The following is a 21300-nucleotide window of genomic DNA, read 5'->3' as shown; positions in this document are numbered from 1 at the left end:
GTAAAGTTCACATTTTACTTAAAGATTATTGGAACAATGAAATGAACAATGCTTTAAAGTTTGTGACCCATGAGAAAAGGGTGGAAAGAAGCCTCAGCAAGGCAGGTGAGCATGCCTGAAAGGGTCTAAAGGTAGAGGTTGGAGGCCACAAACACAGTTTACCACACAGCAGAACTTTCTGAGAAATAAGAGCTACACTGGGAGCTTCCAAAAAGCCAGACCTGTCTGGGGTAATCAGAATGCATGCCTGGCAATGGCTCTTGACCATACCCACAGAGCTGAGTAACCACATTCTCCACTCATCAACTCCTGGAGAAGTCTGGCAAAACAGATGTCCCATGTGCTCAAGGCTAGCCACTGCCTAACACAAGGTCAGATGTCCCACAGCTCATGAGCCTTGATCCCTAAGTCCTACAGTTGTAATTCCAGTTGAGACACTAATTACTCTCACCTTAGTACAAATCTTTAGAACATGTCCCGAAGTCCAGTGATATTAGATGGAATCCATAACTAAAGGAAAATCCCAGAGATAAGCTCTCCAAATTCCTTGTACAGTGAACACTTAGGATAAATAGGGAGGAGGCAACACTGCTGCAGTAGAAACCACATGCCTCCTTAAGGGAAGCTTTGACCACCCAGAATCCAAGGCATGAGATGAGCAGGGCACACCTGGCAGGCACTCTGAAATCTAAACACGACCCCCCTGAGGAACTGTGGTGCTCCTTGCCATTACTATCTGGGAGTTCCTTATAAATGAAAGCTCGGACCCATATCAGCTCTCCTCCAAAAGAACCCTTTAACAAAGTCCCCAGAGGCTTTGACTTGCTTAGAAGTCCTAGGAACCTATTCAAACATAACACACAGAGCCAGGTGGCTGTAGGGTCTTTGGCAAACCTGGAAACAAGACACACAGATGTCCACTCTGCTTAGTTTTTGTCAACTTGACACAAGTTATAATCCTCTGAGAAGAAAGACCTCAACTGAGAAGATGCCTCATCAGATTTCTTGTTAACAAGTCTGTGAGCATTTTCTTGGTTAATGATTAATGTGGGGAGGCCCAACCCACTGTGAGCCTCCTAGGCAGGTGGTACTGGGTTATAAGAAAGCATGCTGAGTAAACAAGCAGCAGCACGGCAGCAAGCAGTATTTTCTCCAGAGTCTCTGTTTGAGCTATCTCCAGGGTCTTGAATTCCTACCTTGGCTTCTCTCAGTGGTAGACTGTAACCTGTGAGCTAAAATAAACCCTTTTCCCTCAAGTTGCTTTTGGTCAAGGTGTTCTATTATAGCAGTAGAAAAACTAACCCAGCCAGCTTCTCTCATTTTCCCTCCCCTGTCTTTTTAACACTCACTGGTATTAACTAGGTTTATCCCTAAGATACACAACAGCACCTATCTCAGAATAGCACAGGCAGCAAGACTACTGTCACAAGTGATCACTGTAGCATACCGGAGAGCAGATATGAAGGAAGGGACTTAGCAAATGGAGGGAAAGAACTTGAAAGGACAGCTGGTCACATGAAATAAAATGTATCCAAATACATGATTAGGAGACACCTTATGAAGAAAATATCGGGCTAGAGAGATGGCTCAGCAGTTAAGAGCACCCGACTGCTCTTCCAAAGGTCCTGAGGTCCTGAGTTCAATTCCCAGCAACCACATGGTGGCTCACAACCATCTGTAAAGAGATCCGATGCCCTCTTCTGGTGTGTCTGAAGACAGCTACAGTGTACTTACATATAATAAATAAATAAATCTTTAAAAAAAAAAAAGAAAGAAAGAAAATATCATTACAAACATGTCCCCACATCAACTCTCTTCTTTTTCTTTGTTCATGGTTGTTTTGTTTCCTTGCTAAGTTACCCAGGGCTAGTGGCTTTGAACTACCAACCTTCCTACCTCCCAAATGCTGGGATTGTAGGCATGTACTTAGCCCCCAGGTTAGTTTTCTTCAACCCACTCCTTCATGCATTAATTATTAATTTCACTAATTTAAGGGTCCCTGGAGTAAGGAGCCTATATCTCTAGAGGGAACAAGGCATTTTCAAGAAGGGAAAAAATTTTCCTTTAAGATAAAACTTTTATAATTAGCCTAACAGCACATGTATATCACTTACTACACTTAAAGCTGCATGCTTAAAAATTCTAGCACAAAAGAGGCCAAACACAATAGCCTCCTCCCTAGATCTGAACACTCAGTGAAAAACAGCCAAAGTGGAGCCAGCCCCTGCTGATTAGCACCCCTGACAGTTTGATGCATGCCAATTGCCAATTGCCCTTACAAAGTAAAATGGAAGTACTGAGAGTAAACAGTTAAGTATAAAACTCCCAAATCAATACAAAGTGAGGGAAACACCCAAAACACTGCAAACAGAGGATGGGGACAACCACCAGAACCAAGTAGGAAGAAAGATGAAGCCAGAGAACCTGCTACAAATTTGTGGTCTACGATCCATGACAATCACCTGACCATGTGTGCAGACACAGGGGAAGAGAGCCTGCTTATCCCATTAACAGCTTCATGTCTAGCTGAAGTTCAAGGATACCTCAAGCACAAGGGTAGGGTGCTGTGCCATAGAATAGAACTTGCTTATTGTTAGCACAAGCATGGGAAACCCTGGGTCAATCCCTAGTACCACAAACAAACACAAAAAGCCCCACTAAAACAAAAACAAAACAAAAACCTTAAACAGGGGCTAAAGATATAATTCAGTGGTTAAGTGCATTGGCTGCACTTCAGAGGATCTGGTTCAATTCCCAGCACCAGCATGGTGGCTGACAAACCCTCTACGACTCCAGCTCCAGGGGATCCAATGCCCTCTTCTGGCCTTCATGGACACCAGGCACACGCATAGTACATAGGGAAATATGCAGGAAAAACCTCCATAGAGATGAAATAAACAATTTAAAATACCATATAGTATAAAATAACTGACTGTAACAGTGAAACAAATCTTCTCACTTTGTCTGGAAACAGTTCAAAGCCCAAAACTCACACTGTAACTAACTGAATCACTAACACCACCAGGTACAACACTGCTCTCTTTCTTCTGAACTATGTACTCCCCAAGGGCTAAGCAGCTATATAGCACACCCAAGTCTGCAGGAAAGTAACATGGACATCTCATTCCAAGGCAGCAGACTTTTCAGACATAGCTATGAGAACATAAGGGTGTTCTCATAGCCACTTTAATCTTACAATAAGTTGACAATATCTCCAGACATTCCCAAGTATGTTGGTTAGTTTGTCAACTTGATACAAGCTAATGTCACTTGGGAAGAGGGAATCTCAATGGGGAAAATGCTCCCATGAGATGTGTATGAAGGCAAACCTACGGAGTACTTTCTTGACTCATGATGGATGTGTGAGGGTCCAGCACACAGTCTGAGTAGGTGGGTCCCAAGTTGTATAAGATAACAAACTTAAGAAAGTCATGGGAAGCAACTAAGCGGCATTCCTCCATGGCCTCTATTTCAAGTTCCTACCTCAGTTTCTGCCCTGACTCCCTTGATGGATTATAATCTGCCAGGTAAAATAAAGCCTTTTTTCCCCATGTTGTTTCTGGCCGATGCTTCATTACAGCAATAGAAAGAAAGAGGCATAGAATACCAAACTGACTAGACTAGGCCCCTGCATCATTTAGACAATCTAGATACACAAGACGAGCATAGGATGGGTAGGTGGATTATGGACCATCTGGGAGCCAAAGTCTGGGAGAGATAAAGCAGCATTTGGGCAAGGTGGTAGGTAGTACAGTGGGCAACAGTAATGCTGTAGAGTGAGGCTAGTAGTGCCTCAAAGATATCAAGGGCCTGCTGTAAAGATTACTACAATATAGCTTGTTTGAGTGACAATAAAAAATACTGTGGCAGACTGAGCAGACCCTAAATCTTTCAAAAAGGAGGCCGGGTTCTTCCTATAGTAAATGTGAGGCAGAAACAAAAAGTAGTTGACCCAAGGAAAGTGGACAAAAGGTGAAAGCTATTTCCCAGATCTGACACTGAGTCCCAATGAAAAGTTCAGTCCAGACAGGCAATAATCAGCTCGTATATTTTACTTCACAAGGTTTAAGTGCACTTTCCAAAGACAAAGTCACCTAGAAAAACCCACTGTTAATGCTGGACTACACAGCCTAATCCTTCTGGACCAAAGACATGGTTCCCCTCATAGTATAGCCAGGCCAGCCAGCACCTCTAGGGCCTGAAATGAGTCCACCTTTACAAGGTACTACTATGGGGAACAGAACAAAGCTACTTATTTAGATCACATACTACTCAAACAAATAAAGGCCTCTAAAACACAAACAGAACAAAGAAAGCAGCCATAGGAGAGAGAGGCCATCTCACCTAGCCTCTAGGCTACTTGCTCAGCATTAACAATACAAATGACCAAAGGGAGCTTTGGGGAGTGGCAGCATGGGTGGAGGACACAGGGAGACTGAGAAGTGTGAGTCGAGGGAAATATTCCTGGCCCAGTGTTTTAGGAAAAAGATACAAAAAAGGGCCCCAGATGCTTAGCTACATGCCACAGAGGCTTTACTGAGGGGACAGCCTGCCTCCTCTGGGGTTCAGGAAGGCCTCTTTAGTTCTCAAAGGGCACGCCATCACACAGCCATGAGATCATGAAGACCGGCACCTCAGAGACATAGAACCAGTGACAACCATGAAAGTCATGTAAGTGGCACCTGAGCCAAGGTTGCAGAAAATGCCTAGGAGACCTCCCTCAGGAAGTTCTCTTCATGACAGGGAAGAAGGGACCAGATTATATATCCACATGTGCTTAGATAAAGAGGTGACTTTATTCAGATTGCTGGGAAACCCAGGCCAAAGGGCAGCGATCCAGACTGGTACCATCTCATTGTACTCTGTGTTATGTTTTTCTTTCTGTTGTTCACCAATTACCCTGGAGCCTTGTAGCCAGCAGGCGAAAGGACTCCTCACCTCAAATCCATTCCACAGTACCCGCCCGCCCAACAACCAGCAAGTGAAGCCTTGTGATGAGGTTCCAAGGTAACATCCTGGTTTGCTGAGTTTTGACAGGATCTCCAACACATCCTTCACCTTGGACACAAACAGATGGGAGCCCGTCCTATACTACCAGGCCACTGGTCATCCTAGAGGGTTTAAAAGAGAAAAGAATGTTCCAAGTTCAAGCTCAACAAACCAGGCTTAATACCAACCCTAAACTTATATTCTTAAAAAACAAAAACAAAACAAACTATTGTGATTGTGCATGTTTGAGGACACATGCATGCTACAGCAGGCATACAGCAATTCTGGAGTTCTCTTTTCACCTTTACTCAGGTGCTAGGAATCAAACTCAGTTCACCAGGTTTGCACAGTAAGCCTTTCCCCACTGAGCCATCTTCACTGGCCTTTAGTTACGTTCTCTACCAGGCGAGTCCAACCTTTAACACTGTAATATAGCACCGTCATCTAAAAGTTCATATGTAAGAAGCAGGCAATCTAATTACAAAATACATAAATCTTGAAGTTTAAGATCTTCTATTCAACTGTATTCATAACTTTCCATGGCCACATGCAGCTACACACTGCAGACTGGACATGCCAGTTGCACTAGAGAAAAGACACCCATTGTTAACTGCTAAGAAACATGTGGCTCTTATGACCTTTGCCAGAAGGTGCCTGCTCATGTTTCCTGCTCAAAGACTGTAGAGGCGACTGGTGTTCTCTCGGAGGACCGACAGAGTGTGGGAAAGTGACTCCTCTTTGACCCTGGCAATCTCTCGAACTGTGTGCAAGGCCAAGCCTGGATGGGCATACTGGCAAAGACTTCTCGGCACCTGGAAGAGAGCAAAGCATTTCCATCATCGCTGTGCCTTCTGCATGTGTCTGTCACATAGAGCATCCCCATCCCATCCCCAGCAAGGACCTCTTTGGGGCTGCCCTGTAGAGACCCCTTTACCTGCAGGTGCAGGGAGAGTCCTAGTCATGGGGGGCTCTGGGTGAGCAGGGTCCCACGCTTCCATGGACTACCCTCTACAGGGTAGGGCTTTCCACTGCCTGGAAGAGAGTGGTTACCCTTCAGCTTCTCAGCCCCCAGGACTTTTGGTTCTACAGAGTAACAACAGGGAGACACCTATATTGCACAAGACGGACCAGGAGGACATTGGGACCTCCACACCACTGGCCTCAGTGACTCAAGTCGGTCTGAAGACAGTCCTACCTGGCGAGGGAGAAAGTAGGGTGCATCTGTTTCCACAATGATCCTCTCCAACGGGATCTGTCTGATGGCATCCCGAGCCTTCCAGGCGGAAGAGTAGGTCACCACTGCTGTGAAGCCCACCGACATGTTAGGGAAGTACTTCAACAAGGGCTCGATGACTGAGTAGCTGCCAGTGAAGCAGTGCCTGTGGGAGAGTACAGTTCAGGGCTTACTCCCAGGTCTCAGCAGCAGCCCCTAGCTGCCTTCAGGCCTGCAGCCCCCATTATCGGATCCTGGAAAAGAAAAATTTGCACCCAAGCAGACTCCAGAGCAAGCTAAGAAAAAAGTCAGACCAAACACAGCAAGACTAAGCTAGCATGAGGTTCAGATACTGAGCACTACTAGTCCTATCTTTACCCCACAATCTTGGCAGCCATCTGACACAACTACAGCCATGGCACAGGCTGGAGTAGTATGGGAGAGGAGACAGAAAAAATAAAGACCAGCCCTCCCCAGGTCACAACTATAGAATGGAAAAATCATGCCTCTGGTGTCAGATGCACTAAAAAGAAATGGCCAAATGTAAATAATGGCAAGTAGGTCACAGGTGAAATTTGTTTGTTTGAGATAGGGTCTCTTTACAATAACCCTGGCTGCCCTGGAACTCACTCAAACTCAGAGATCCACCTGCCTCTGCTTTTCAAGAGCTAGGATTAAGAATTTTCTCCTTGGGGTTGGGAATTTAGCTTAGTGGTAGAGCGCTTGCCTAGGAAGCGCAAGGCCCTGGGTTCGGTCCCCAGCTCCAAAAAAAAAAAAAAAAAACAACAACAACAAAAAAAAAAAAAAAAAAAAAAGAATTTTCTCCTTAAATGTGACAGCAGTTCATGTTCTTAAGCAAAAACTACTGCCAATTCATCTGCAGCTACAATTCTCCATCAAGATTTAGTCTTCTCTCTTAGCTTTGGTCCAGCTGTCTCTTTAAAGATAGCCACTGTTAAAAAGCCCTGGAAACCCAACCATTTCTCCACTGCACCTCAGACACTGCTTCAGTACCCAGTGGGTGGCAGCACAGTGGATGAAAGCCCACTCCCCTCTGCCATCCAACAAGACCTAGATTCGGTCCCAGCCTCCCTGAATTCTGTTCCTCCCTTCTGCCCAGCTAAAGCACTCACTCAGGTGATCAACCCCTGATCATTTCTAGCCAGGCTAAAGGACCCTACCTAGGCTCCCTCTGGATCTATGTCCACCCCCGTCTCACACTCCGCATACTCTACCCCCAGTAGTCTTTGTCCGTCTTTGACAGCTCCCCAGTGGCATCCCCAGAGAGGGTGGCATGCCTGGCACATGTAGTGTAGAAATGCAAGGAAGTTTTCTAGACTAAGACTGTGGTTGCCACTGAGGTAAAACAACCTGGACCTTTAATCCTAACTGGGGTAAATGGAGTTCTCAATCAAGTATGGTGGTGCATACCTGTAATCCCAGCAGAGGGGAGACAGGAGGATCAGGAATTCAAAGTAATCCTCAGCTATATATATAAAGTCTGGCCTGGGCTAACATGAGACCCTATCACAAAACACAAAAAGAGCTTTCAAATTCGAGTAAGGAAAAGAAGTACAAGAGGTATCTTTTTAAAAACCTTGGAAGGTTCTCTGTATGCTGAGCTACTGGACCCTACAACAGCCTCTCTCACATCTGAGACCAAGAAGCCCCTTCTAGCTCATTTGTAATTAAAGGGTATTAATTTAAACTATAAAAAATTGCTGTATAGGGGTTGGGGATTTAGCTGAGTGGTAGAGCGCTTGCCTAGCAAGCGCAAGGCCCTGGGTTCGGTCCCCAGCTCTGAAAAAAAAAAAAAAAAATTGCTGTATAAGCAGAGTCAAGTACAAAATGTTTCATGTGGTTCTACTTAATGTTTAATTCTTTTAAAAAGATACTTTGCACATAATAGGAAGTAAAGTGTGCTGGCACAACTTGTAAACTCAGTATTCTGGAGGTTGAAGCAATAGATGACATCTATGAGTTCCAGGCTAACCTAGGCTTTCAAGACCCATATCTCAAAACTGACAATTTTTTTCTTTAATGTATTACAGGGGGAAGAGGTAGAAATGATGTAAATAAAGTACTCATATGTAAAAATTTAAAGAAAAAAATTTCAAGTTACTTTTAAAATGTAATAAGGGTTCAGATCGCAAAACACCTCAAAAACCACCCAAATTGCATGACTGCTTTCCGTGAGTTTCATCTGTAACTAGTTCAGGAGTGCCATGTGCCCACTGAAACTGTAGCTTCTAACCTATGGATCTTGTAGTCAGAGGGCACAAATTTTTTCATGATGTCCAACAAATCTTCATCAGCTTCACGGCAGTGAATTACCAAGGGCTTCTTCAGAGACACAGCCAGCTGCAACTGCCTCTCAAACACCTGAGAGAAAACAAAGTGACAGCAGCTGATTAGTGACTCTTCTGTCTGTTATGTCCAGGTACTTCTGCTGTCTCTAATTCTTTGCTTCTAAACTGTACAATAGAAATGTAAACATGACCACCTTCTACTAGTCCTTCCTACATTGCTGACTCAAAGCCCTTGTGCTGCTCAACAACCTGCAATCCTCACTGGTTCCCTGGGGAGATCTGACCAACCGAGAAAGCAGTAACCCAGAACTTGAGAACCCTGCTCTGGCATCCCGAGGTTTGGTTCTCTGAAAGCTGGCAAGAAACGTTGTACAGTGGTACAAGGGCAGAGATCCAGAATGCATAATACCAATGTGCTGTCTCAACACCTCACCTCTGCTTTCAAGAGGTAACCGACTTCTAGATCTTTCCCTATGCAAGAGTTGTACACTCACACAGCCCTCCAACAAAATGCCTAGATCTTAGGGTTCACAGCTCCTGAATGTCCCTTTCTAAGTAAGATCCTGTGGACCTACTTCACTCTGAAGAACTCGTAAAATCCAGTTAGTAATGTAAGTAAACAAGTAGAGTTAAGTCTCTTTCTCCTCTACCATGGCCAGGTTTAGAATAAACAGCACCAGAATTTTTTCAACTAGCTGTCTCATTGACAGTTCCGTATGCAGTGTTTACAGCTGTGGAACATAGCTCATGCTCATATCCTCAGCATCGGTAACAGAACACTTTAGGAAAGTCCACTTAGGAATGACATTTACAAGTCTAAAGCCATGTGCCAAATCCTCTCAAAGTGGGACAGAAGCCAATATTAACTCTAATGTAACATTAACTTTTTTGTAATGATTTATTTTTATTGTGCATCGGTGTTTTGCCTGCATGTATGTTATGTCTGTATAAAGTGTTGGATCCCCTGGAACTGGAGCCAGACAGTTGTAAGCTGCCATATGGGTTCTGTTAACCACTGAACCATCTCTCCAGCCCACTTTTAACTTTTTAAAAAATTATTACTATTTATTTCAGGGGAGTAAGGAAAGGTGAGAAGATAACTCTCAAGAGTTGGGTCTCTCCTTCCACCTAGTGGGTCCAGAAGATAAAATTAGGTCATTGGGCTTTGTGGCCTGTACCTTTACCTGCTGAGCCATCTCACTGGTTGGCACCCGTGATAAGCACAGGACAATGACCAGAAACAAAGCAAATAATTTTTATGTGGGTGCTAGAATCCAAACTCAGGTCCTTATGCTTGCATGGCAAATCTGACTTGCTGAGCTATCTCCCTGACCTTCTATTTGTTTTCTTAAAATTGTTGCAGAACATCTGCCCAAAGTCCTAGATTCTAGCCACTGCATGAGGAAGGTGGGACTACCTAGACACAAGACATTTTCTTGAATCTTTGGCAGGTAATTTTAAAACAAACCACCAACTGTCCCTTGCAACTTACAAAGAAGCCTAACATTACAATACATATACAATACAATATACATATACAATAGCTCGACACACATCCAAATTATAAAAACAAAAACAGTAAAACTGTCTAGCATGCAGGGTTAAACAGTAAAGGTCACACACCTGTGTTATTTATCCGAGCATTCTCCTCATGCTTGGTCCTCAGTTAACATGTCATTTCAGTGACTGAAGACTTAACCCGACTCTCCTAAAGGAACCAGGTCTTTCTTGTATCTTAATACTACCTCAATAATTATTACCTCAATAATTAATTCCAGGCAAACACAAATACTTGGAGTTCAGGGAAGTGAGTGGGAACAGACTTCATTCTTCTGGGCTTTTCAAAGTATTCTGATCCTTTTAATGGTTAATCTGTACAATGTACTCAGGAAATATCTAGGGTCTAATCCTTGGAAGTTAAATAGTTAAATTCATGACCACACAGATTAAAAACAAGAAAAGACTCAATGACAGCTACTCTACATCTCCCCCCTCTATTTTCTCAATCTTTCAGGAAGTATCTGGTAAAACTAAGGCTCACAGTCCAGACCTATGGCTACTTAACCCTTGTGTGTTCTGTGAACAGACCTAGAACTCTAGCATGGCCCATGCTAAGTGCTCAAGCGCTCACTGTCAGTTCTGACTCCTCCCACTAATGCCAAACAGGATTCTTCTCAGTGCTTTTCTTCTCCTCAAAGTAGGACTTTCAGCCAGCACAAACAGGTTACTTACTGGTCACTATTCACTTTACCAGGTATCTAACTTAAGATTCATGTCAAAAATATAGCAGCTACTTCCTCTCTTCAGCTTAGAGCCTCCATGTTGACAGAAACATCTAAGGTATGCAGTTTACCCATATCCAACCAGCAATCTACTCCTTGACTCATTTTTTTATCTTGAGTCTCATTTCACCAAACCAAGTGACAGCTGGAAGACCACTGGTCAAGTTCAGCTTGAGCAATGTGACTCTGGGACCCTAGATATATATGATCTGAGCCTCTCATAATCTAAAAAGGACTTAGATAGTGATAGTTTGTGTATGCTTGGGGCAAGGAACGGCACTATTAGGAGGCGTGCCTCTGTTGGAGTAGATGTGTCACTGTAGTGTGGGTTTTAACACCCTAACCCTAGCTGCCTAGAGGTCAGTATTCTCGCAGCCTTCAGATGAAGATGTAGAACTCTCAGCTCTGCCTACATCATGCCAACCTGGATGCTGCCATGTTCCCGCCTTGATGATAATGGACTAACCCGCTGAACCTGTAAGCCAGCCCCAATTAAATGTTGTACTTATAGGAGTTGCCTTGGACACATTGTCTGTTCACAGCACTAAAACCCTAACTAAGACAGGCACTACCATGTCCTTTTAGCAGGACTCCTGGCAACAAGCAGGCATCCAGTAGACATCAGCTATACACCTGTGACACTTTGGTAAGGCCCTCCTCCCTGAACCGCTCCTCTTCCCTTGGCACACCTAACCTGTGCCACTGGGACTATCCTGGTTAATGTTCTGTCAATTTGACACAAACTAGGGTCATTTGGAAAAAGTGAACCTTAATTGAGAAAATACCCCCACCATATTGTCCTGTGGGGGATTTCTTTGATAAATGGTTGCCATGGGGACCACTGTGGATAGCACCACTCCTAGACTGGTAGTCCTAGGGTCTGTAAGAAAGCAGGATAAGCCATGGGAGTAAGCCAGTCAGCAGGATTCCTCCAAGGCCTCTGCTTCGGTTCCTCCTCTACACTTCTTGTGGTTATTGTGTTTATTACTACAGTAGAAATCCTCAGTAAGACAGGGCCCAAGTGGAAAAGCAGAGCATTATGTCTCACTATCCTGAGCCTCTATTTTCCCCTATGTGTTCAAAGGTAGTTACTTTATATGTATCACATGGCTAACACATTATCATCTAAAGCCAGATATAAAGAGTCAGATGAAAACCAGCAAGCCAAATTCTGCAAGTCAGGACCCCAACACTCCAGCCCTAAGGCCTGTAGCCTGTGGGATTCACAATCTAAGATACACAATCTAAGATTTCAAAGGCCACCTAGCTCTAGGAGCTCAGCATACATGATCTACCACGAACACCACCTGGGAACCAGGGAAGGATGAATGTGAGGGCCACAGCCTCCTACTATCCATCAGAGAAGTCCACTGAAAGGCTATAAGGACTCTTTGGTGCCAAATTAAAAAATACTCAGGAAAAAGAAACTGTTATGATAGTTAATAATTATCTCAAATTGAAAGAGAATTCCATTCTTCGTACATTTTTGTACTTTTTAAATTATTCTGTAACAGGCATATTTCATTTTATAAAACCAAATCCAACCTGTGAGATGGTGCTATACTTAGAGAGGTATATCCAAGAAGATCAAGAGTTAACAAGATCGTCAACAAGATTGCTAGTTAAGACCAGCCTAAGCTACATGACACCTAACCTCAAACAAAACAAAACAAAAAAAAAGAATAAAAAAGTTTGCTGCTTTCAGATAGAAAGCAAATGTTTTACCCTGACATTAGCCATAAAAAGCTTCAAAAGTGTTGGGCAGCAGTGGTGTACACCTCTAATCCCAGCGCTTGGGAGGCAGAGGCAGAAGAATCTGAGTTCTAAGGCCAGCCTGGTCTATGTAGTGAGTTCTACAACAGCCAAGGCTGGTCAAAGAAACTCTGTTTCAAAAAAATAAACAAAAAAAAAGTAGTTTCAAAACAGGCAGATGGAGAGACTGCTCAATAGTTAGGTATATTTCCTGTTCTTCCTGAGGACCTAAACTGATTTCCCAGAAACCATGAAGAAGCTCACAAACACCTGGAATTCCACCATGGGCTTTTAACACCCTCTTCAGGCCTTCACTAGCACCTGCATGCATGTACATGTATCTACATATGGACACCACTAAAATTAAAATGGATCTTTAAAAATAGTTGTTTCAATAAGGGCCACGAAGAGGGACCAGTGGATGAAGGCATTTGCCACCATGCCTCACAACTGAATTCAATTCCATGACCCACACAGTGGAAAGAGAAAACCAACTCCTCTGATCTCCATGAACCAAGGCTCATGTGCATTTACCTGAACACACATATGACTAGATAGATGTAATTTTTTTAAAATGTCTCAAAATGCTCCAGGTAGCAGTGGCACATGACTTTAATTCCAGCACTTGGGATGCAGAGGCAGATGAATCTTTAGTTCAAGGCCAGTTTGGTCTACAGAGCTAGTTTCAGAATAGTCAGAACCACACAGAGACCCGGGCTCAAAAAAACAAAAACAAGCAAACAAAAAGTTTCAAACTGTCCCTTCTCCATCTTACTTTTATAAAAGTGCTAATGAAGTCAAAAGTGGTGATACAGGCCTTTAATTATATCACTAGGGAAGTGGAGGATCAGAGCTCTCTGAGTTCCAAGCTAGCCTGGTCTACACAGCAAGTTAGTTAGGTTTACAAAGGGAAACAAAAACAAATGAAATGCTATGGGGTGTGTCTTTGTGGCAGAGCACATTCCTAGCATTTGCAAAGATCCTGGATTTAATCTTCAACAATGCAACTTCCCCAACCAAAGGAAACTAACAACAAAACTATCCACTAAAAGACAGTAGAGTTTGTAAATTGGGCATGGTAGCAAGGGTTTATTTATAATCCTAGCACTAGGGAGGCTGAAGCAAAAGGACCACGATTTCAAAGCCAGTTTGATATAGTGGCAAAACTACACACTAAAAAAAAAAAAAGAAAGAAGAAGAAAAAGAAGAAAAAGCAAGGAGCATATCGTTAATCCAAAAAGAAAAGAAAAAGAAAAAGCAGGGGGCGTATCTTTAACTCGAGCACCTGGAGGCAGAGGCAGGGAGATCTCCAAATTCAAGGTCAGCCTGGTTTACAAAACAAGGACAGCCAGGGCTACACAGAGAAACCCTGTCCCTCAAACAAAAAGAACTTTCAAAATAACAGCCCTTACTGGAAAGTTCAAACACTAAAAGAAATGTCTTAAGGAAAGCGGATTAGAGCCAGTACCTGGTGCTGCTCCGGAACTGGTGTGGTGCACTTGTGAGAGTAGTCCAGGCCCATCTCCCCAAATGCCACAGCCTTGGGGTGGCGTAAGGCATGCAAAAGCTTTCTTTCTTGACTCTCATTATAGTATCGTGCAAAATGAGGGTGACAGCCAAAGGCTCCCCAAACCAGATCTTCTTTCAGGAGTTCCTCCCATAGGCCATCAGTCAGTGTCCTTGGATCACAGAAGTCAGAGATGCAGCCTTGAAACTCCTTAGGGAAGGAGCTACTATACATCTTTCTGAACTTTGTAAAGGTCCCCTTGAAAGACAGCTTGGAGTAGAGCATGTCCAGATGACAGTGGGTATCAATGAAGCCCTCTTCCAGGCTCAGCTCCCGGTGGCTCCTTGGCAAAGAGCTAGATGTGTGTTCTCTGGTGTGATGAAGTGGTGTCTCCTCTTGGAATGCCCTCTTCCCCTTCACCTCCTTCTCCTCTATGCTTCTGGAGAACTGAAGTGAGTGGGAATTCTGGGACCTACTTTTATGGGAAATGTCCAACCCTTTGGAGATGCTCTGGGTACTCACTGTGGACTTGGAGGAGTGAACACTCAGACGATCCTGGCTGCTCTTCTCAGCCTGTGCTGAGTCACGGCTGCTGGATTCCACCAATGGATAACCAGGTGTCTTATGGCTGCTAGTCCAATAGCTAGCATAGTCACACCAGGGGCTACTATACAAATGAGGAGGGTACATAACATAGTCAGTTGGGAAGGAAGATGACTCTGGAACTGCTGAGTACTTCAGTGAGACAGGTTCCTCTTGGGAGAACCTCACAGTGGCCAGCTCATCCACATCCGACCAGTCGCTCCCTGAAGAGGGATACTCCATCACCACCTCTCTGTCTGTGTGCTGCAGAGTAGAAAAGCAGTAAGTCAGCCCTCTTATGAGTAACCCCTCCCTCATCCAGAATGGTCTCTCACCTCCAGAATGCACAGACTTTAATTCCACTGAGGATACAGAGGGTCTAAATTTAACCTAAGTAATTCAAAGGCTTTTGCAATGCAGTCAGATTCAGATGAAAGCCATCAGTGTAGAACCTGATGATTGAACACTGGGGGCTCAAGAAAGAAGTTCTCAGACTCCCTTGAAGATGATATTACTGGGTTTCCTGATGCTTCTATAAATAAGTGTGAGAAGATTCGACATGTACCATTTTTGAACCAAGTTCTCAAGGGAAAAGAAGTGTATTCTCCCATCTGCTTTCTATTGGCCAATGTCTTAAGTAACAAATTCAATTCTAACAGCATCCCCATCTCAGGCTGTAAGATGGTATTTAGCAGGGCTGAGTATCAAGACAGAAGGCACCAAGATACTTGAAGTTGGGATGGGACCCTTAAGATCCCTTAAGAAGATGGGACCCATCCTTTTTAAGACAAAATTCTATTTTTTTTTAAGTCACTATCATGATGGTCTTTTTCAATACAGACAAACCTACATCCTACATTTAACATATTTTTAAGGTAATTTTTAAAAAGCTGATCTGAAGCTTATTAATAACTGAAAGGAATGGCAGAAGAGAGGCACTAATTTCCTGGAGTCCATTAAATAAAGTACTGCTTTTACTTACTATCCTCTGAGGAGAATTAAAGCTCTTACCTAGAATTCCTAGGGCCCTGAATTTGATCCTCCTAATGGTGGGAAAACAGAGGTCAAGAAGGGAGATGACTAAGAATAGTATCTATATCACTTAGGATCAAACTAGAAAGACTAAATGACAAATATATGTAATTAAGAAAATTCAAAACCCCAAAAAACAGAAACAAAAAATCTGGCGTGTGCTCATTTACCTTTTGAACACCTTCATGAGAGTCAGAGTTATCAAAAATTTCTAGGGCTGGAGAGGGTTTGTCGATGACTGTCCTTCGGTCACCAAGCAGTTCCTCACTAGTTTTCTTCACAGAATCTACAATCACTCTTCTGTCACAAAAGCTATTCCTGTCTAGCGTAGACTCTTCCTTCTCCACCCTAACCTTTGTATGCGACTCCTCTTTCTGAGGAACAGTAACTGTAACCTTTCCGACTGGTCCTTCTTCTATGCTCTTGACCAGTTCTTCCTGGCTCCTGGTCGGTCCTTCCACACTCCTGGCTGGTCCTTCCACCTTCTTGATTGGTCCTTCCTGGTTAGAATACTCTCCCAAGCCTGCCTTCCCCTGAGTGGTGGCAGCCTCTCCCTTCCTCTTGGGCATCGACTTCCCCAGGATGCCCTGGATGGCCTTCAGGTAGATCATTCTTGAACCCTGGTCTTGAAGCCTGTCCTTCTTCCTTTTCTGGAACTTGCTGGGTTCCTCCATAGCATCACTCTGACCCTCAGCTTCTGTTGAAAATTCAGAGTTCGTAGAGCGACAAGAACTATCTTTAGAATCAACCTGAAATTTAAAAGAAACTTTCAAAGGTTTGTACCAAGAGTATTTCCTATTTGCAGCACTTAGTCAATGACAAGTCATTAGTGGTTCCATCTGCCTAAGGGAAACAAATGAAAGTGAGTGTGACAAGGCTAAGACAATCCCAGACAGGAGTTTCTCTCCACTCTACCATGGAAAGTTCATAAATAAGGTTTCGGTCATTTAAAATTCACTGCTAAAATGCATCATGGCATCCTCTTGCCAGAGTGGGCAGGGAGAATGGAGATGTAACAGTATAGATGCAGTGGGAAGTGATTGCACACTTCACACTAGACAAAATAAAGCTCAGTGTTTTCTCACTGAAAGTAAGCTAGTTCTACAACAATCAGGAAAGCTAAGACCCTGACAAGAGGTAGGACTGGCCCAAGGAATCCAAGTCCCCAACTCCTAAGTAACTTCTTCTAACCCATAGCCTAATCTTCTTGAAAATCTTCTCTTTCCCCAAACTGTCACCTTGCTGTTAGGAGGGTACTCTCCTAACAATGACTTCGGCATGCACCAAGTCATTCTCATACCCATTCCCCACCTCCAGAAACAGAGATAACACCCCAGTCCCATTCTATCTTCTGTATGCCAAGATGTATGTCTGTCTGTGCACTACTTCCATGGAGAGAGCCAGAAGGAATCAGACTCCCTGGAACTGGAGTTACAGATATTAGTTGCCATGTGGGTGCTGGGAACTGAACTTGTGTTCTCTGAAAAGGGCAGTCAGTGCTCTTAACCACTCAGTCATCTCTTCAAACCCAATAAACATTTTAAAAAGAAACAACTCTAGATGAAGAGAAGGAAGAGGAGGAGGAGGAGGAAGAAGAGGAAGAAACAGTAGTCACAGCATTCCCAGCATGGTAGGAATATCTGTCCCAGAACTCAGTATAGTCAAGAGGATCAGAATTTCAAGGCCAAACTAAGTTGTAAGAACCTCTCAAAACAAAAAGAGTCAACTTCAGACTTAAGAAATAACAAAAGGACAAAGTGAGGTAGACATCAGGACTGTCTATTAACTAGCAGCAGGTGATATAACTCAGTAATCGAGTACTTGCCTAGCTCATTGAGGTCCCAAGCCATCCTAGCAGGGAGTAAATAAGAGAAATGTTCAAACATCTTCCTTTTGAACATTCTGTGCCCTGTCACTGAGAGTTCTGAGCTGAAAACTTGGAGCACACAAAGCCAAGTGTGCTCCTGTTGAAGTCAAAGAAGGCAGAGCTGGGGAGGACAAAGAGTAAGCAACCTGAAAAGGCCCTGGGAAAATGTTTTCATCAATGCTCCTCAGCTGTGCCAGCACACACCTGAGACTTACGACAACAAGGGCACAAGAAGGAGGCCTATACTTCCTGAGGTCATGGGGCCATCTCCCCAGTCCTCTCATCACACAGTGCCTGACTCTGTGACCCAAAAGAATGTTGGGCATACAATAAGACTCAAGTACTGATTGCAACCATCAAAGGAGACCCCAGTGGCCTTCATGAAAGACAGAACCTGGCTAGGATTAGACTCAGATTGGAGGCCATACCCTCAATTAACTGGCAAGCAGCAGCAGAGCCTGAGATTGAAAGTTCCTATCCCTGACATTGTGTCAAAATGCCATCATCTAACAGTGGTACTGTCCAAAACCCACGTGGATGAACTAGTAACAAGATTAAGTTGTATGACCTGACTTACATCTGAGCTACAGTCAGTACTGTTCTGCCAAAGACCACTTTGCAATTCGCCGTTATCTGTGAACTTAGAAAAATTCTTTCCCTCCAGACCTCAGGCCATAAAGTTTATTATTGAGAAAGCATGGGGCATGGGCTGAAGGTGAAACTCAGCTGCAGAGCATGTGATTAGCAAACAAACACTTGGGGTTGGGAGAGAGCAGTTATAAGCACTAGTGTGGCTCTTTCAGAGAACCCAAGTTCAATCCCCAGCATCAACAGCAGCTCCCAATTGTCTGTTGTAACTCCAGTTCCAGGCAACCTGACACACTCACACATTCAGGCAAAAGACCAACGTACATGAAATGAAAATTAATAAACCTTAGAAAAAGAAAAACACTTAGCCAAAGAGCAGTCCAGTTAAGCAGCCAAGACACAGCTTCATTTATGAAACCACCAAAAAAGTCAAGCATAGTGACACAGGCCTGTACCTCCAACACTGGAGGTCCAGACTGGAGGACTGGGAGTTCAAGGTCATTCTTGGCTACATACAAACCTAGACTAGATGAGTCCTTCTAGAAAAGAAACCATCAGGAAAGGTTTTAAACTCTCTCCTTACAGACTACCTTTGTTGCTTTCCCTAGGGGCAGCCTATCTTCCCCCAAAATAAGACTGTCTCTAAACACTTTTCTACATACACAATGCCTGACTACCAGAGGTCCAAAATCTACATTGTATTATCAGTAAAGGAGTAGGGACCTTTGTTTTACAGTTACTTTAGAATCTCACACTCCTAGAACACTGCATGGCACAAAGCAGGCCTCAGTAAATCTACTCAAAACCTGAAATGGGTCCACTCTTAGAAGCACTCCTCAACCTGCTCCAAGAACTTACAAACCCCACTGGGTGCTTCCACTGGGGAACTAGACTTGATCTCCAAAGGTAACTATTAATAAACTAAAAAAACCACCCTAGCTAGGGATGGCATATGCCTTTAAACCAGGCAGGGATCTGTGGGTTTCAGGACAGCTTGGTGTACAGAGAGACCATGTCTCAAAAATCCAAAACCCTATTAACCAAACCACCCGAAGAGAATGTCATCATGCAGGAATCCACAACTTTGGTGAAAAGCCACACTAAGAGTTGAATTCCTTAGCTGCGCAGATTCAGAGTAGTTCCAATTTAATTTTACTTTTAACTAAGTATATGTATGTGGGTAAATGCTCATGTAAATAACCCATGGAGGCCAAAGGAATGGGATTGCTGGGAGCTGGAATTACTGATTATGAACCATACATACGACCTGGGCTCTCAGAACTTGGGTCCTCCTTCAAGAGCTGTATATGCTTTCTCTCCAGCCCCAAAGGCAATTTCTTTAAACTGACCAAAATCTACATCCTCTTTCCTGGGGATTATTCCACATTCCATTGTGGTGACCCTCCAGTCCCGCTGTTCATTTACAATCACCCGAAGGTTGCAGAGATCCCTCCAAGAAGACATCTTTAATCACTCTGGGATGGCAGGCCACGACCATTGTCAAGCTTTCCTAGTAGTTCCAAATGCCACCAAGTTTGAAAACTCCCTCTACACTGAGCTCCAACCCTGAGCCCCTCCCCCACGCCCCCAGGCCCTATGCAAAAAGGGTCTCATTTTTATTCTCCCACCAAATTTCTTCTCGACACCCCTCATAGCCACGTGCAAGGGACTTCACCGTTTGCCAGACGTCGCTGCCACGTACCTTCACGCTACAAGCTTCCTTCCGCAGAGAAGCCATTTCTTCTAGGGAGGAGTGGGCAGGGTGCAGAGAGGATCCTTTGGACGTAAGTAATCTGCGAGGGCTCGCAGACAGGAAGCCAGGGGATGCGGCCCCACCCGCACCTGAGCCCGAAGAAAGAGAGGACAACGAAGAGGAAGAGGAGGTGCGGCGACGGGCTGAGCTCCGAGGCGCGCGGGCCACATCGTCCCCGCGCCGGACTTTCAGACGCTGGGGGCTGCTGGCCCCTCGAGGACGCGACGCAAACCTGCGACCTGGCCGGCTGGAGGGGGCCACATTGCGGGGCTCCCGGGGGCGGCTGCGCTTGCTGGGACACCCTTCCGACGTGCTGCCCCAGTGATACTTGACCTTGCGCCGTTCCGACGCCATGGGCACCTGCCAGGAACAGAGGGACAAGGATTGTAGCAGCAGCCTTCGCGGCTGCTCACCTCGCACCACCAGGAAGCCGCTAGGGCAATGGCGAGGATCGGCCCCACTGACCTTTCCCGTTCCTGTCGTCTGCCCATCCCAGTGCTGCGGGCTTCAGGGACGCCACACCGCTCCGAGAAGCGCCCACGGGCCGAGCGCCGAACCCGAACGACGCGCAGCCGAAGTCGGCAAGCGCAGCTGTCAACACCGCGCCACTCCCGAGACGCCGAGGCGCTTCCGGAGCAGCGGGCAACCTTCCGAAGCCCCTCGCGGGGGGCCGAGCGCGTGCGAAGCCGCCCTTTGGGCTGCACGCGCCCGCAGGCCCCGGACGCCAAGGGCGGGCCGCGGGCGGGGTGGCCGCTCGGCTCCCGCCGCCCCGTCCCGCCCCGGGCCTGAGGGAGCCACTGGCCTCCGGAGCCGCGCGCCGGAAGTCACCTCAGCTAGTCCAGCTGACCCGGCCCAGCGCCTCACCGCGCCCTCACCCAAGGCCTCGCCCCGCCGCCTACTCCGCAGCCTCAGCGTAAGCTCCGCTGAACCTGCCTTGGGGCCGGCGTGCGGCAGGGGCGGAGCCAGAGCCAGGGACAGCGCCTATTGCTCCAAAGGGAGAGGGGCGTAACTCAGGACAAGACGCAGCGCGCCTGTTGGTCCAACGTTCTGGGGCGTGCCCCTACGCCTCACGAAGCTCACTAGTTGGTTAGGAGCGATGTGGGGCGGTGCTTCTCACGTGGCCCTAGAGCAGCGCGAAGGGCCTGCTGGGGACGCCGGGGAGCCGAAAACACTGCTGCAGGGCCATTGGGTGGGCCCTTGGTACCGGACGCGCGTGCCAGGCCTTGTCACCTTTTTTTTTTTTTTTTTTTTTTTTTTTACAATACAGGAAACTGGTTCTGTAAAAAAACCAAGTGACACACCCAGAAAGTGACGAAATTGGGGTTAGAAGTCACGAGCCATCACACACACACACACACACACACACACACACACACACACACACACACACACACACACGCACGCGCGCGCGCGCACACACACACCC

General features: G+C 45.3%; 1 protein-coding gene across 2 annotated transcripts; it reads right to left on the bottom strand.

The window, feature by feature from the left end:
• Positions 1–4773: 4773 nt before the first annotated feature.
• Tatdn2 (TatD DNase domain containing 2) lies at positions 4774–20821 on the bottom strand. Of its 2 annotated transcripts, none has more exons than NM_001109252.1 (8): positions 20340–20515; positions 19824–20234; positions 15837–16415; positions 14014–14898; positions 8457–8584; positions 6185–6368; positions 5628–5801; positions 4774–5111 (listed from the first exon to the last, which is right to left on the bottom strand). In NM_001109252.1, exons 2-7 carry the CDS (start codon positions 20226–20228, stop codon positions 5661–5663), a joined length of 2322 nt encoding a protein of 773 aa, NP_001102722.1. In that variant the 5' UTR covers positions 20229–20234; positions 20340–20515; the 3' UTR covers positions 4774–5111; positions 5628–5660. The 2 variants fall into 2 exon arrangements, 1 of the variants encoding a protein (NP_001102722.1); XR_010065694.1 differs by lacking the exon at positions 4774–5111 and adding an exon at positions 5924–6021 and having other exon boundaries at positions 5664–5801; positions 20340–20821.
• Positions 20822–21300: the final 479 nt, after the last annotated feature.

The sequence above is a fragment of the Rattus norvegicus genome, chromosome 4 (assembly GCF_036323735.1).
Source record: "Rattus norvegicus strain BN/NHsdMcwi chromosome 4, GRCr8, whole genome shotgun sequence".
In the NCBI taxonomy this organism is placed as follows: Eukaryota; Metazoa; Chordata; class Mammalia; order Rodentia; family Muridae; genus Rattus; species Rattus norvegicus.
This window is presented reverse-complemented; position numbering and strand designations above follow the sequence as displayed.

What these genes read in the sequence shown, in the direction of transcription:
- Tatdn2 (NM_001109252.1), bottom strand. Translation starts at nt 20,228, where the DNA reads ATGGCGTCGGAACGGCGCAAGGTCAAGTATCACTGGGGCAGCACGTCG. An exon ending in AGGAAGCTTGTAGCGTGAAG is followed by an intron (nt 16,416 to 19,823) that starts GTACGTGGCAGC and finishes TTTAAATTTCAG; the next exon opens with GTTGATTCTAAAGATAGTTC. An exon ending in CAGTTCCGGAGCAGCACCAG is followed by an intron (nt 8,585 to 14,013) that starts GTACTGGCTCTA and finishes GTTTTCTCTCAG; the next exon opens with GTGTTTGAGAGGCAGTTGCA.